At 43.7% G+C, this 17,023-nt stretch overlaps 1 protein-coding gene across 1 annotated transcript; it reads left to right on the top strand.

Moving 5' to 3' along the window:
• Positions 1-621: 621 nt before the first annotated feature.
• Positions 622-8,117, top strand: LOC121841107 (the record flags this gene model as incomplete). Its single annotated transcript, XM_042307475.1, is given in 4 exon segments — positions 622-713; positions 3,662-3,760; positions 4,770-4,940; positions 6,966-8,117. Coding segments are annotated over 4 exon segments (557 nt in total), but the record flags the coding sequence as incomplete, so codon positions are not given.
• Between the last annotated feature and the right edge of the window lie 8,906 nt (positions 8,118-17,023).

The raw sequence follows: 17,023 nt of genomic DNA, 5'->3' as shown, positions 1-17,023 counted from the left end.
TGGGGAGTCTGTTGCCTCAGCAGGTTGTTCACACCAGTGATGAATCCTTTTACTTCATCAAATCACTGCTGTGGTGGTGTGATAAGGAATATGTTGAATACACTGTTCGCCAGCTGCTATCACTGTAGATAGCAGCCTATTTGCCTACCACATTAGATATGAAGCTTTCTATTTCTAGAACCTATCTGTATTATCTTGAAGCTACTAGTGTTCCTCTTGGACTTGTTTTGTATCCGAAGATGAATTACATGGTTGACTTCACATTTATATTTGATAGTAAATTAATTTGAAGTGTGGAAAATCGACTGCGACTAACATTATGATTGCCAATTATCCCTGTCCACAGATTGAAAAACATATTGTGAACAGCGTTCCATTAAATAGTCTACACAGTATGTCCACACAGCGTTTCAACTTAATTACCTGTGACCTGAGCAGGAAAAGCTCTGTCCCCTAGCAACAGCATATTACAGTGTTCTGAACACTATAGTAAATATTACTTTACATTAATTAGACTGGGGCATTACGTAATGTACCTTTTGTACAAGTGCATGTCCATTATCATTTTGATGCATTGTTAACAGCGGGTGATGAGTTTTCTCTTCTCCTCTCCTTTACAAGTTTCAGGTCTGGTGTTCTTTGTGGTGATCGTGGTGCTGCTGTCCATATACCGGAAAGAACCTCACTGCTGCAAAGACACCCATGGAGACATGGTAAGGACCTTGAGCTCACTCACTATATTTTATTGAAAGATACAATTAATGAGAAAGTGTCACTTGTAAACAAACCATAAATTAAAGTTAGGCACAATACAGATTAGATGTGACTGAGGCCAAATGTACCATGCAAAGTAAATGTAGCGCCATTAAGAGGTGTCACGTTTAATTTGCATGGCTATGGGAACAGGCCCAGAAAACCATGCATTTGCATTTCATGGAATTAACAGTGCTCTGGCTATGAACTTCGGCTTCCATAACTATCCCTGAGTGCCAAAGGAATTATGAGTCATAGTGTGTGGCGAGGCAGCATTGACAAATGCTATTGATACTTGCGCCAATCTTGTGATGTGTCAACACCACTACAATGAGAATATTACAACAGATTGTTTAGCTAAACATTTGACTCAAAACATGTTGTATGAAAACATATGAATGGCTAACACAGGGCGGAGGAAAATCTGATCTTGACTGCAAACAAGCATATCCTGCACAGCCTACTGGCAAATCTCACCCAGAAACTGGATACAATATTCAGTGTTCCCCTGAGTGAGGAACACAAACACTGGCACAGAGGAGGAGTCTTCAGTATCATTGTTGACCTCCTTTCCTCTCCCTCCAGAGAATAGAACTTAGTAGACAGTGTCTTATATGAATGGTACCATGATGGATGCCCAAAGTATGGAGGTTCATACATATCAATACTATTTAACAACTTCAATCTATGACCAATATTCAAGTCCCTAACCTGGTACAGGAAATAGGGAACAGGAAGTATAAACTCTCCATGGAGGTCAGTTTTCAGTTTCTGCCCATCCTCCATGTTTCCTCTTCCTGACCTGCGTCCCTGGGGTAGGGTTAGTATGTTATCTCTGGAGCACAGGGACACTACTCATACCTTCCAACTCGTTCCCTTTCTCAGAGAGACAGGAAACATCAACATCTCCTTTGTCTCTGCTATGTTTGGCTCTGGCCTGAACAGATTAGAGAAAAGTTTTGCTGTCTCTTGTCAGGAATAGACAGGCTTGTCCTCTTGTACATGTCAGCCATTTTGACCTGCTGTCAGCTAGAATAACCCACACATGACACATCAGACAACATTGCTCGTCACTATTTCCTAACATATTGTCAGTGTGGGGAGTGGAGTCTAGTCTATATAGTAAACAGTGGGTGACAGGGTGTAAATATGGAAAGATCTTGGTGGGTATGGAGATGACCTCTGGGATCTGTACTGGGTGAAAGAATACACAGCTAGCTGGTGGTGTGAGCAAAGTTTCCTGACGATTGAAGTTGTTTTTATATAGAAACAGATTTGTTGAAATGAGTTTGTTGTTTTTGGTGTCCCTGTTATGTCGTTTACACATTCCCTGAAGTCCTATCCAGTCACCCATATAGTCATAGTAACTGGTTAACTGAGGCATGTTGCAGAAGAGGGTGGTTTTGTTACAAGATCATTACAAGGACACCAACCTGAAGGCAAGCCAGATTTCGAGGGAGGCTCACATGGAAAAAAGCCTTTATTGTTTTCTATGGAACGTTTACGTTCCTCTATATGTGTTGTTGCACATACCTTTCCCTTCTTCAGTTTGCTCCATGAATAATGGCCAGACCCTCCTGTGGGTGTTGGGGACAATGGCTCTCCTTCAGGTCGCGGCACTGAAAAAGGCACACTGCCGATGGGGTCCTCCCCCCACTTCAGCTCTGATTTTACACGGTTGTGCTTTTTCACGCTGGGTGAATCAGAGGCAGTAAACAAAAGGACATCTCCCTTTTTTATCCTGAAGACTTTTTTTCGCCCCTTGAAAGTGAAAACTAGCGAGGGAAAGTGACCTCTGACATACATTTTTCTGTGGCGTCTCTCTCTGTCACATGCTGGAGGGTTGGTGACAAAGGTCAAACTGCATCACTGGGAACGTGAGTGATGTCCCTGTTCAGGCAGGCATCAAACTGGCCCTGATGTTTTGAAGGTGACCATTTTGTCAATATGAACAAGCCTACTTCCCTATGCGTGATTCGTAGTGGCGCAATTTTCCTATGTAAATTGCTACAACCGTTCTCCTACCCATCACGCATCCTCATTTTAATTTATTTTATTTAACCTTCATTTAACTAGGCAAGTCAGTTAAGAACAAATTATTATTTACAGTGACGACCAAACCATAACCCGGACGACGCTGGGCCAATTGGGACTCCCAAGCACGGCCGGTTGTGATGCTGGATTGAACTCTGTCAGGCAAAAAAATCCTTTGTTGTAATGCTGTGTAATGTTGTCCAAAGTAACTATGGGGGCCATAATGTGTATTTGAGCATGCTTGTTGAGAGGAACCTGCTACAGTTACAAGGGAAAAGAGAGATGCTGAAAAGGTCACACTGTGTGGTTTCTTGCTAGGGACCCTGGTGACACAGTAGGACACTGTATTGTCCCCAATACAAAGAGACTCATTTAAGCCCAGGGTAATCACCTAGTTTTCCGGCAGGGCTTTTGAAGAATTCCAGCACCTCATACAGTGTGAGCCTGCCTAATCTTGTTTGAAATGGGTGGGACTGGGAGGAGGCATGGAAATCATAGGGTGGTCATCTTATAGGCTAGATCATCTATGGTATTGCTAAAACAGTCAGGACCAAAAAGAATGAAACAAGGCATGACAATTGGTCAATGAGGCTGAAATGAGGGAATGCCTTCCTAATTGGGACGTTGGGCTAGCCTTGTAATTACCAGGCTGATTACAACTGCCCGCAAGACTTTCGGAATGTTGTACAAGGTTAACGTTGAGCAGATTGTCGACATTCAGTCTCTATTTTAATTAGATTCTCGTTGAATCTCAAATTTAAATGTAGGGTTGTTAGAAGTTGTTCAGTCATCTCTGTAGTTAATGTGCTAATGGAGGGTTCATCATACTATAGTCTAACTCACATGAATCACGGTTCCCTCTGTCCTCCTGCAGGATGCCCCTCCTCAGTACTACAGCAGCAGACAAACACTGGTGGGAAACCCCTGTCTGGAACAGACTCATGACATCATACACGACAACACACACTCACAGGTAAGAAGGCCCAGCACTGGGTGGGTCAATACGTTTTCAGTCAATACGTTGTCAGACCCAGTGATACCTGTGTGTGTGGGGGGGGGGGGTCGCTTTAATCATAAATGCATTCATATTTAAATGGTCGTCAATCATCATTAAGTAGCTTATACCTGCACCGGGATTATTAAGCGCACAGATTGATACAAGGCAATGTGCAACGAGCAGACAAGTCAGAACCATGGAGAAAGAATTAGGCCTAGGCTACACCTTGCTCTTTAGATAAGTCAGACAGTAAACTAAATAACATCAATCATGCAAGATCAGGTAGACCGCAGTCTACAACATAAGCAGCAAACACATCCACATCAATTTGATAGGCTATTGCTCTCTGTAGTCAAGCACAAGGAACTGAATCCCATGTGTCTGCTACTGTGCTATAGTTCAACCTAATTATGTAATATAGAATAGACTACTTTTGCGTTCATATGCCATTTAAAAACAAGTTACAGGGGAGAACATTATCGTAAACCTACTCACCAAACAGATGTGTCGTGTGATGGGGTAAAAGATCATTCATGCGTAATCATGCAAAAAAATTGAGCTCATGAGACCCTGCTCAAATTGTCAATATTTTTAAATAGTAACCATTCCAGTCATGAGATGTGCATCTCACTTCGCACTTGCAATTTTTGCTTTTCAAAAATATTATTTTCTATTTATTTTGTTATATATTCCATAATATTTTACTTATAAAATAGAGGTGTCTTGACTGTGATAAGGGCACAGGAACATAAAAATGTTTTTTGGTACAATGTTTTTCTTGTAAAAAATCTCCAGGAACAGGAGTCCCCGCTTCTGCTGTGTGTGGATAGGTTTATTGCTCTGATGCGCATAGTCAGCAGTGATGCACTGACACGGATTCTCCATGACCAAACAGACACCAGCAGTATCTTCCATCAAAGTGTTTGTGACATCTCTCTAACTGTTCCATTGTGTTCCCCGGCTGTCTGCTTCTTCTCTCCATCAGTCAGGGCAGCTGTTCCTTATCGGCCTGCCCTCCAGCTACCGCCTGCCCTCCCTGGAGGCGCCCCTCCCCAGGCTGCCCTCCTACGAGAGTGTCAGGAAGAAGGACCGCCAGAGACAGATACACATGATGATTGCTGACCGTTTCGGCCTCAACGGCTCCATGCTGACTGAGGTCAGATACCGGGGGGGGTGGACGGCTCCATGCTGACTGGGGTCAGATACCGGGGGGGTGGAGGGCTCCATGCTGACTGAGGTCAGACACCGGGGGGTGGAGGGCTCCATGCTGACTGAGGTCAGATACCGGGGGATGGAGGGCTCCATGCTGACTGAGGTCAGATACCGGGGGTGGAGGGCTCCATGTTGACTGAGGTCAGATACCGGGGGTGGAGGGCTCCATGCCGACTGAGGTCAGATACCGGGGGGTGGAGGGCTCCATGCTGACTGAGGTCAGATACCGGGGGGTGGAGGGCTCCATGCTGACTGAGGTCAGATACCGGGGGGTGGAGGGCTCCATGCTGGCTGAGGTCAGATACCGGGGGTGGAGGGCTCCATGCTGACTGAGGTCAGATACCGGGGGGTGGAGGGCTCCATGCTGACTGAGGTCAGATACCGGGGGGTGGAGGGCTCCATGCTGACTGAGGTCAGATACCGGGGGGTGGACGGCTCCATGCTGACTGAGGTCAGATACCGGGGGTGGAGGGCTCCATGCTGACTGAGGTCAGATACCAGGGGGTGGAGGGCTCCATGCTGACTGGGGTCAGATACCGGGGGTGGAGGGCTCCATGCTGACTGAGATCAGATACCGGGGGTGGAGGGCTCCATGCTGACTGAGGTCAGATACCGGGGGGGGTGGAGGGCTCCATGCTGACTGAGGTCAGATACCGGGGGTGGAGGGCTCCATGCTGACTGAGGTCAGATACGGGGGGCTCCATGCTGACTGAGGTCAGATACGGGGAGGAGGGGAGGGGGGTGGAGGGTAGCATTGAGATAAGTGACATGTGTTCTCATAAGTATTGAACGCTGCCTGAAAGTGTAGGTTATTGAACGTTAAAGTCCATCTTTAGTCCATTAATAAAGAGCCTCACATATATAATCTGTTGTTTACTCCTAAGTGCAGTGACCTAGAAAAGAGAATAACTGAAAGGTTTTGTTCATTATGAATGTGCTGTCACAGGATAACTGGAGCTTGTTCTAAGATGAAACACTATTCAGAACGCTGTAAATAGGAGCCCTATCATCTCATCTTCTGCTGTAGTGATGTACAGACTGCGCATTCCCAGGTTTTACCGTGTTTATCTTTCGCCGGGGCTTTGACTTGCATAACGCTAGAGCAAACAAAGTAATGAGAAAAAGGCAAATCAAACATAATTAAAGCTTGTGTCCTCAGTGTAAACAGTGGCAGAGAATGCAGCTTTGTGCTTTTTTCTTCCTTTACTCATCTTTTTTGCCCCTCTTTTTCTTTAGTAAACGTCCCAGTGAATACGTGCCCTCCCATCAGTCCCCCATCCTGTCACCGGTAGCTCAAAGTCGCCCCTGTCAGACTTTAGAGGGGTTCTGATGGCCCATAATTGCCCTGTATGTGCTGTGGCCCATAGGGGCTGGAGTGAAACTTTGTTGCGTTTTACGTGTGTGGTGTTTTTATAGGCGTGCAGGGCTGTCCTTGCCGCCTGCGGGGGCCCCAAGCAATTAAAAGATAAGGGGTTAGTCAGGGAGTGAGGAGCTGGCTGATGACGGAGATAGGCTCTGTACTGGAGGAGTGATGCTAAAGGCAGCCCGGGTGCTGCCAACCTAATCTGTCATGTAAACGCTAACATGATGCCATTAGGTTTGATGTTAGAGATCATGTATCAGCCAATACACGCTAGGAAACACCTACACCTGGGAAATGGAGTATGTAACCTTAGATGTGATGTATTTTTAGAAGGTCATGGGTTATTTTGTTGTGTGTGTGGAATATATAGCGTTTAACATTTTCAGTACGTTTTATAGCCTCTCAATTATGAGTGTTAACATTTATTTAACCTTTATTTTAGGAGGGTGACTCATTCTAAGTGGCTCACTTTGCCACAAAGTATAGCTTGATATGATGAGCCGCGACACACACAAATCAAGCCATCCACTCACCCATTTGACACGTACCCACCTACCTTAGGTTCTAAAGCAGTGTTAACCAAAGCTTACTCTTTCTCTCCCACAGCCCCCTCCAACGTATGAGGAGAGCATCCGCCACTCCATTGAAGTACCCTTTGACATTCTGGGGTCTGTAATAGACGCCCCTCATCCCCAGAACATTTCCCCTCCGCACCCTGGCACAGACTTTACCACTCAGTCAGAGGTAACCACTCAGTGCCCATCCACTCAGGATGCCAACAGTGCCACCCTACCAGTCTGAATCCTCAGACTCGCTACTGACACATGATGACAAGGACAACTGGAGTATTGATGCTTTTTATCCATCTTGATGTGCCAAACTGGTCAGAGGATAACAGACAGGGGAAATGCACACATTCTCCATAGGTTGAATCAGATCCAGCAGCCAATGGGTTGACTGTACTGTAGGAACATCCTGCAGTGACAGTATGCTGGAAGATAGTGACCAAAGATGGTGAAATTCTACATTGCGGGTTACTCCATACTGACAAACTTGAATGTTTAAACACCTCTTGTCAGTTGTGATTTTAAACTGGAGCCTAAATAAGATTGATGAACTGGGAAGACTTGGATTACCATTCTACAGTGAAAAGGGAAACCGTCCTGTAGATGACCAATACCATGACTATATGTGTCTGAGGTGGCAGGTTCTAATGCCAAAGTTAACTGTAAGAGGAGACAGGCCAGGTAGAAAGACACTCCATGACAAATGTGCTGCTGAAAAACAAATACTATTTTGCTGTGAACAGAAAAAGCACCAAAAAGGGAAGAACGATCTTTAGATTTAAAAAAAATGTTTCTCATATTTTCTACATTTGATCATGGTAACCCCTTTTGATCATTTTATGGATTAAAGTAATCTGGATTATTGTTTTTTGAGGAACTGTGTTGTAGCAAGTCCTTTTCTGAGTAAAATCACTCTCCTCTTTTAGTGCAATGTACGAGCCAAAAACGTATAAGCGTGAGATGTATAATGCTCATATGTCCTACCCTGCTGAGCTTGGGTTGTACAGCTGAGCCAGCTACAACTTGTGTGTTAGTCTTGGAACCTGTGAAGAGTGAGTCAACAACACCAAACCTGTGTTGGCTCTGGTAACGGGTCTTAAATGCCCAATGCAGCCGTTTTTATATCAAATCATTTATGGGTAACAATAATGTACCTTACTGTGATGGTTTTCTATTAAAATTATCAAAATTGTTTTTTGTTGCTTTTATGCTTTTTAAGCGTTAAACGTTTTAACAAGCAAGATTTGTGGTCCAAGTGGGGAGGAGAAAAGGGAAAACTAGTTGTTATTGTTAGAGAGGTTTGGAACTCTTTGTTATTAATCTATTCATTAATTTACCACCTGGTGATGTCACCAGGCATGCAGAAACTCCATGCAAAACCTGCTGTTTAGAAGGTCCTTTGTAGAATGTATTTTCAACCAGGAAATAATACTGATCAAATCTTGTTAGTTTCATCAGCTGTTGTTCAATATGATGGAAAACACAGAAAACTGAATTTTGACTGCACGAGGCCTTTAAGATACAATTCAGCATTGGGATTGTGGGAAGCGTTAACTAAGTAGCTAGCTTTGTTTATTCAAGAGCTCTGTGAACAGTGAATGAGAATAGCTGTGTAAAAAGCTTTTTTTTGTTGGTTAACTGGGCTGCCTGTTTTAACAGTCCCTGCACAAGCTTGAGAAGAAACCAGTATGAATGACAAGAAAAAGTATGTAATATTTCCTTCACATCATGTCTGAAACAAAAGTATGAGGTTTCAGCAGCCGTTAGCAAGTAGAGACAAGTCTACTCAAAAGACAGCAATTGGGAAATACTTGTATGTTTATACAAGTGTAAGAGTGAGAATTGGAGTTGATGATCATTTATAGACCTGTCTGTCACGTAAACTAATTGAGATGGTGGTGGCTTCTAGATAAAGACATGTTTAACATTTACTTAACAAAAGGCACATCTCAATAGGTGGTCCAGGTATGACATGACATGGAACAAGCAGGGGGAGAGGCAGGTGGTACTTTCCTCTTTTGTTCTCTATTGTTCCTCAAACAAGGAGGAGGCTGATGACATCACATCTGACCATCTCCTTGTATTTGATTTATTTCACCTTTATTCAACTAGGCAGTTAAGAACAGTGGGTTAACTGCCTTGTTCAGGGGCAGAACGACAGATTTTTACCTTGTCAGCTCGGGGATTCGATCTAGCAACCTTTCGGTTACTGGCCCAACGCTCTAACTGCTTGGCTACCTGCCGCCCTTAACCTGCCACTCCAAAATCCTTGAAGTTAACTTAAAGTTTGCGGTTGTCTCAAATACACTATTTTGCTCAAAACATATTTTTTTGAACCCTTTAGTGTATGTATTTATACTTGGGATATTTGAACAGGAAAAGTAAAACAAAATCACTGGAGGACGTCTAACTTTCACTTTCCGAACCCTCTAAAATGCACTTTACATTGGTGGGAGCAGTGTTTTTGTGCATTTTGAATGACCCTGGAACCTAACTTTTATACAAGTGAATTAATGACCTGTAAGTTTACTTTGAGCCCACCACCAAGTTACATCTGACCTGTGCACACACATTGAACATATGTATGTAAATAATAAACTGTTATTAAATCAAATTGTATTAGCCACATTCGCCGAATACAACAGTAGACCTTACAGTGAAATGCTTACTTACGAGCCCCTAACCAACAATGCAGTTGGATATACGGATAAGATTACGGATAAGAAATAAAAGTAACAAGTAATTCAAGAGCAACAGTAAAATAACAATAGAGAGACTATATACAGGGGGGTAATCTATATTTTCTTAATCATGTCAATTGTTACTTGCAAAAAAGTCATAATGACAGTCTAAGGAGGAAAATGGCTTGTCAAAGTTCTTCTCCATCCATTGTCACTCAAAAGCTTGACCTCTGACATCTGGTGGCCAGCTATAGAATTGCAGTCTTGAAGATTACACCATTTTAACTGAAAACTGAACCAACCCACCCCATACTTTTGAGACAATACTCTCACATAAACAAAATGTCATAGTCAGTAATATATTTAACTCATTAGATGAAGTGTCCACAAGGGTTCCATTGTCCTGCTGTTGGGTGTGTAATGAGAGAGAGAGAGAGAGAGAGAGAGAGAGAGAGAGAGAGAGAGAACAAACAGGAACTCAGAGGTCATTAAGCTCCTCACAGTTGGGCAGCACAGCTGGAAACAGCCTAGGGGCAGAATGAGAAGACACTACAGGATGAACAACTTCCATCACTGTCTTCTGGTTGACAGACACAAAGTGCAACTGTTTGGTAATCCCCTTGAAATCTTGTCGTAAAAGATGAGCCCCATATAGTTAATGAGGTCTTATGGTCGTTTGATCCCTTAAAATACAGACCACAAAAAGAGGTGACATGGGGTGCTCTCTTCATCAATGACATCTCAACAGCTATTTAAGCATACAGATTTGGCATTTAGGGGATTAGCACATGCTATATTGAAAGACAGGCTTTGTTAAATTTACAATTACTTTCTGATAACCTTTCAGATTTCAATGAAGGAAAGCAAATAGCAGTGGATTTTTTCTTCAATAAACGTCCTAATCTTCATAGCCCTTTACACTCGTACCTGTGTATGGATTGAAAATGACAGATTTGGGCACTAATAAGTGCCTAAATTGGAATGCAGTTACTGTACAGTATCATGCTATACATGACATCAGAGTTCTGGCTCTGAACTTCACAGTGCTATATGGGTATTGACTGACAGCTGTTCTGAACTTGAGCACCACCTGTGACAGAGGTTTCCTCAATCACTCCCAGTAATTGGGCAACCTTTGCAAATATTTTGTTGTCTGAGTGAGGGAAATGCTGTAAATGAAGATGAATCAATGTATTCTGAAAGACGAGATGTTGAGGAATATAATAAATACAGCTTTGATGTCGTACGAGCAACACAAACATCCATGAGACCAAATGTGAACTTCACATTTCCAAATCGTAAAACTCATGTCATATACAGTGTCAGTGTTTATGATCACTTTGTTTGATGTACAGTTACCAGATGACATGGCATCATACCCTGTTTGGTTTTTTTAACAGAAAGAGACGATTTGTTTATTGGGAAGAATATTTGCCGCAGTACACACACCTGAATGCACTCATGACTATTTTCTGTGCGCATCAAGATCACAATCCGTTTCTCTGAATTGTCTTGTGAAAGCCTAACACTGTAATATGTTATCTTATAACTTAGCTAGTCTTATTGGCAAAAGAACAAGCTTTCAAATCATGCCCACCTGATCCAGATTGCGATTTATAATGGACCGTTTTTGGATTGCGTAAACAACAACAGTGATTGTGTGATAGCTGGAATGCAGGGTTGTGTTCCAAACAAAACAACTACAAGTGTGCTTGCTCTAGTTCCTCAACAACACAGCTAGGAGAGCTCAAAAAATCCTTATAGTTGAAGACTCTTCTTTGACTCAAAGAAGTGCATTGAAAATGCTTCGGAACTGTGCACACTTTGGAGAGGTGTGTGGCCACTTGGAGAGAACAGTTAGTCCTCTCGAACCTACTCACTCAGACCCTTGTCATTTTATGGGGTCTTATGTTACACCTACCCCATATTCTCCAGGAATAGTCTTATCATGTTACAGAATGTATCCAGAGTAGTTTTAGATTTTGTTATCAAGAAATGTGTCAAAAAGTACAGTAAATGTCAAATGCACAGAAAATAAACAGGGTAATGTTTGGATTCAGAGTGTCAGGTGAACTGTTGCGTCCTCACCTTTGATCTAATAATTTTCCCATCATCTCCAATCATCTTCCGATCATCTCGCTTTCAATTGCTACCATGGCTATGGATACGATGCTTCGTGGGTGAATGTTGTTGACGTGTGCAGAGGGTCCCTGGTTCGCGCCCAGGTATGGGCGAGGGGACGGTCTAAATTTATACTGTTACAAAAACAAAAACAGGTTTTAGAAATGATTTAAAAGTATTCAGACTCTTTACTCAGCACTTTGTTGAAGCACATTTGGCAGCGATTACAGCATTGAGTCTTCTTGGGTATGACGCAACAAACTTGGCACACCTGTATTTAGGGGGTTTCTCCCATTCTTCTCTGCAGATCCCCTCAAGCTCTGTCAAGTTGGCTGGGGAGCGTTACTGCACAGCTATTTTCAGGTCTCTCCAGAGATGTTCGATCAGGTTCAAGTCCAGGCTCTGGCTGGGCCACTCAAGGACATTAAGAGACTTGTCCCGAAGCCACTCCAGCGTTGTCTTGGCTGCGTGCTTAGGGTCGTCGTCCTGTTGGAAGGTGAACCTTCGCCCCAGTCTGAGGTCCTGAGCACTCTGGAGCAGGTTTTCGTCAAGGATCTCTGTGCTTTTCTCCGTTTATCTTTGCCTCGATCCCGACTAGTCTCCCAGTCCCTACCGCTGAAAAACATTCCCACAGCATAATGATGCCACCACCATGCTTCACCGTAGGGATGGTGCCAGGTTTCCTCCAGATGTGATGCTTGGCATTTCAGGCCAAAGAGTTCAATCTTGGTTTCATCAGACCAGAGAATCTTGTTTCTCGTGGTCTGAGAGGCTTTAGGTGCCTTTTGGCAAACTCCAAGCGGGCTGTCATGTTGCATAACCGAAGAGTGGCTTCTGCCTGGCCACTCTACCATAAAGGCCTGATTGGTGGAGTGCTGCAGAGATGGTTGTCCTTCTGGAAGGTTCTCCCATCTCCACAGAGGAACTCTGAACCTCTGTCAGAGTGACCATCGGGTTCTTGGTCACCTCCCTGACCAAGGCCCGTCTCCCCCGATTGCTCAGTTTGGCTGGGCGGCCAGCTCTAGGAAGAGTCTTAGTGGTTCCAAACTTCTTCCATTTAAGAATGATGGAGGCCACTGTGTTCTTGGGGACCTTCAATGCTGCAGAATGTTTTTGGTACCTTTCCCCAGATCTGTGTCTCGACACATTCCGGTCTCGGGGCTCTACGGACATTCCTTCGACCTCATGGCCTGTTTATTTCTCTGACATACAATGTCACTGGTACACTTACATGCGCACAGGAGCGACAGCGCCTCTTCCCCCTCAGGAAGTTAAAAAGGTTTGGCATGGGCCATCAAATTCTCAAAAGGCTCTACAGTTGCACCATTGAGAACATCTTGACTGGCTGCACCACAGCTTGGTATGGCAACAGCACCCCCTTGATCGCATAGCACTACAGAGGGTGTTGCATACAGCCCAGTACATCACTGGGGCTGAGCTCCCTGTCATCCAGGACCTCTATATCAGGTGGTGTGATAGGAAAGCCAAGAAAATTGTTAAAAAGACTCCAGCCACCCAAGCCATGGACTATTCTCTCTGCTTCCACACGGCAAGCAGTATCGGTGCATAAAGACAACAACAGACTCCTGAACAGCTTGTATCTCCAAGCCATAAGAATGCTAAATATCTAACAGAATTGCTGCACAGACTACATATATATTTTTTTCTCTGTCTCTATGCACACTCACAGGACTCTACACACTCGCGCACACTGACACTCCAACGCACACATAACATGCACATACATTTATACTGACTACAGACACGCACACATACTCACATAGAATCATCATTTACGCTGCTGCTACGCTGTTTATCAAATATCAAATCAAATCTAACTTTATTTGCCACATGCGCCGAATACAAGTGTAGACTTTACTGTGAAATGCTTACTTACAAGCCCTTAACCAACAGTGCAGTTCAAGAAGAAGGAAATATTTACAATGTAGGCTAAAATAAAAAGTTATAATAAAAAGTAACACAATAAGAATAACAATAACGAGGCTATATACAGGGGGCATCGGTATCCTGATGTCTAGTCACCTACCCTATACATATACTGAACAGAAATATATACGCAACATGTAAAGTGTTGGTCCCATGTGTCATGACGTTGGCCTGGGGGGGTAGGTTTATGACAGTCATAAATACCTCTTCCCCCCTTTTTCCTCTCTCTACCCTACTGATGTTACATTTGCAAAACCCTTGGTTAACATAGAGATTCTGGGAACATCAGAAGGTGGGGGGAAATTAACTACACTGCTCAAAAAAATAAAGGGAACACTTAAACAACACAATGTAACTCCAAGTCAATCACACTTCTGTGAAATCAAACTGTCCACTTAGGAAGCAACACTGATTGACAATAAATTTCACATGCTGTTGTGCAAATGGAATAGACAACAGGTGGGAAATTATAGGCAATTAGCAAGTCACCCCCAATAAAGGAGTGGCTCTGCAGGTGGTGACTACAGACCACTTCTCAGTTCCTATGCTTCCTGGCTGATGTTTTGGTCACTTTTGAATGCTGGCGGTGCTTTCACTCTAGTGGTAGCATGAGACGGAGTCTACAACCCACACAAGTGGCTCAGGTAGTGCAGCTCATCCAGGATGGCACATCAATGCGAGCTGTGGCAAGAAGGTTTGCTGTGTCTGTCAGCGTAGTGTCCAGAGCATGGAGGCGCTACCAGGAGACAGGCCAGTACATCAGGAGACGTGGAGGAGGCCATAGGAGGGCAACAACCCAGCAGCAGGACCGCTACCTCCGCCTTTGTGCAAGGAGGAGCAGGAGGAGCACTGCCAGAGCCCTGCAAAATGAGCTCCAGCAGGCCACAAATGTGCATGTGTCTGCTCAAACGGTCAGAAACAGACTCCATGAGGGTGGTATGAGGGCCCGACGTCCACAGGTGGGGGTTGTGCTTACAGCCCAACACCGTGCAGGACGTTTGGCATTTGCCAGAGAACACCAAGATTGGCAATTCGCCACTGGCGCCCTGTGGTCTTCACAGATGAAAGCAGGTTCACACTGAGCACATGTGACAGACGTGACAGAGTCTGGAGATGCCGTGGAGAACGTTCTGCTGCCTGCAACATCCTCCAGCATGACCGGGTTGGCGGTGGGTCAGTCATGAAGTGGTGTGGCATTTCTTTGGGGGGCCGCACAGCCCTCCATGTGCTCGCCAGAGGTAGCCTGACTGCCATTAGGTACCGAGATGAGATCCTCAGACCCCTTGTGAGACCATATGCTGGTGCGGTTGGCCCTGGGTTCCTCCTAATGCAAGACAATGCTAGACCTCATGTGGCTGGAGTGTGTCAGCAGTTCCTACAAGAGGAATTGATGCTATGGACTGGCCCGACCGTTTCCCCAGACCTGAATCCAATTGAGCACATCTGGGACATCATGTCTCGCTCCATCCACCAACGCCACGTTGCACCACAGACTGTCCAGGAGTTGGCGGATGCTTTAGTCCAGGTCTGGGAGGAGATCCCTCAGGAGACCATCCGCCACCTCATCAGGAGCATGCCCAGGCATTGTAGGGAGGTCATACAGGCACGTGGAGGCCACACACACTACTGAGCCTCATTTTGACTTGTTTTAAGGACATTACATCAAAGTTGGATCAGCCTGTAGTGTGGTTTTCCACTTTAACTTTGAGTGTGACTCCAAATCCAGACCTCCATGGGTTGATAAATTTGATTTCAATTGATAATTTTTGTGTGATTTTGTTGTCAGCACATACAACTATGTAAAGAAAAAAGTATTTAATAAGAATATTTAATTCATTCAGATCTAGGATGTGTTATTTTAGTGTTCCCTTTATTGTTTTGAGCAGTGTATATTCTGGTAATCCGACCAATGGAACGTATGTGGTGGTACTAATGAATATGATGTCAGTTCGGTTGTCATCTGAGACATTCTCATCAATGATAAGATGACATAAACTCTACAGTGGAAAGTCTACACATCCAAGTTATCGGATTCACATGGAATTGTTGTTCAATTTAAATGTTTGAATATGAAATTATTCGTGATGGGATGAAATGTGATTTTAGCTTCTAAAATGTGAGATTTGGGTTTTCATAAGATAGGGCTCTGCTCAACCAGTGGCCCGCCCCTGTGTAGAGACATGGGCTATAAAACTTTTCTAACACGCCCTGTTCTCCCTTCCTATATAAGCCCTTGACGACAATATAACCTCCTATTCCGAGGACGTGATGACGACGGTCCGATGTCAGAATGGTTCAGATAATAACTACAGAACGAAGCCAACATCAGCGTGAGCTTTGGTTGCGAATTGTATGAACTTTGAACTCTTATTCAGTACAGAAGTGATACCTCCTAGCCGTTGAGTTAGCAACAACCACTGCAATCGAGGGTTAGGAAGGAACAGACAGAGTATCCCGTCTACCACACAACGACATTACTACAATATATTCAATTTACCAGCAGAGACATTCTTCAAAGGACGAAGGACTCGGTTGGGCAACACGGCCTTCCATCTACCACCAACCTACCGAAGCGCAGCTCAGAGTAAATATTCATTGCATTTTCCTTTTCCAAATGGGTGGTAATTTAGAATGCATAAGATACTGTATTTACGATAGCACAGCTTCACCCTTTGTTCCTCAGTCTTCCCGCTCTTTCACTCAAACCCAGCCACTTTTCTTTTGTGTACCAAGCTGTCATATCTGTTCCGCCCGCTAGGAACGTTTTCCTTAATGACGTAATTTGTAATCAAGTTATGATTTAATTATGTGTAATTCTGTGTGATTAGTTAGGTATTTAGTAAATAAATAATTAAACCCAATGTTCTATTGCTGATTCAACTTGTTAGCCAGGGCTCGTGCAGATAACCAAGAATTTACAACTTTCAGATGAGACTGAATTAAGATGATGATTAATTTTGACTGCAATTGATGTAAAATATTACTAGGTCTTTAAGAGTTTATTCGGAAGAGAACAGCTCTATAAATATTATTTTGTGGTGCCCAACTCTCTAGTTAAATACATTTACATGATTAGCTCAATCAGGTAAAATTAATTACGGAGAATTAATTTTATAGAATAGCATGTCATATAACTTAATCCGGCATAGCCAAAGACACGACACGTTTCATGAGCTGGAATAAAAGTTAATACACACAAAAACCTATTTCTCTCAAATGTTGTGCACAAATTTGTTTACATCCCTGTCAGTTGCACTTCTCCTTTGCCAAGATAATCCATCCACCTGACAGTTGTGGCATATCAAGAAGCTGATTGTGCTGGGGACAATAAATGGCCACTCTAAAATGT

Source organism: Oncorhynchus tshawytscha, linkage group LG27, assembly GCF_018296145.1.
Source record: "Oncorhynchus tshawytscha isolate Ot180627B linkage group LG27, Otsh_v2.0, whole genome shotgun sequence".
Taxonomy (NCBI): domain Eukaryota; kingdom Metazoa; phylum Chordata; class Actinopteri; order Salmoniformes; family Salmonidae; genus Oncorhynchus; species Oncorhynchus tshawytscha.
This window is presented reverse-complemented; position numbering and strand designations above follow the sequence as displayed.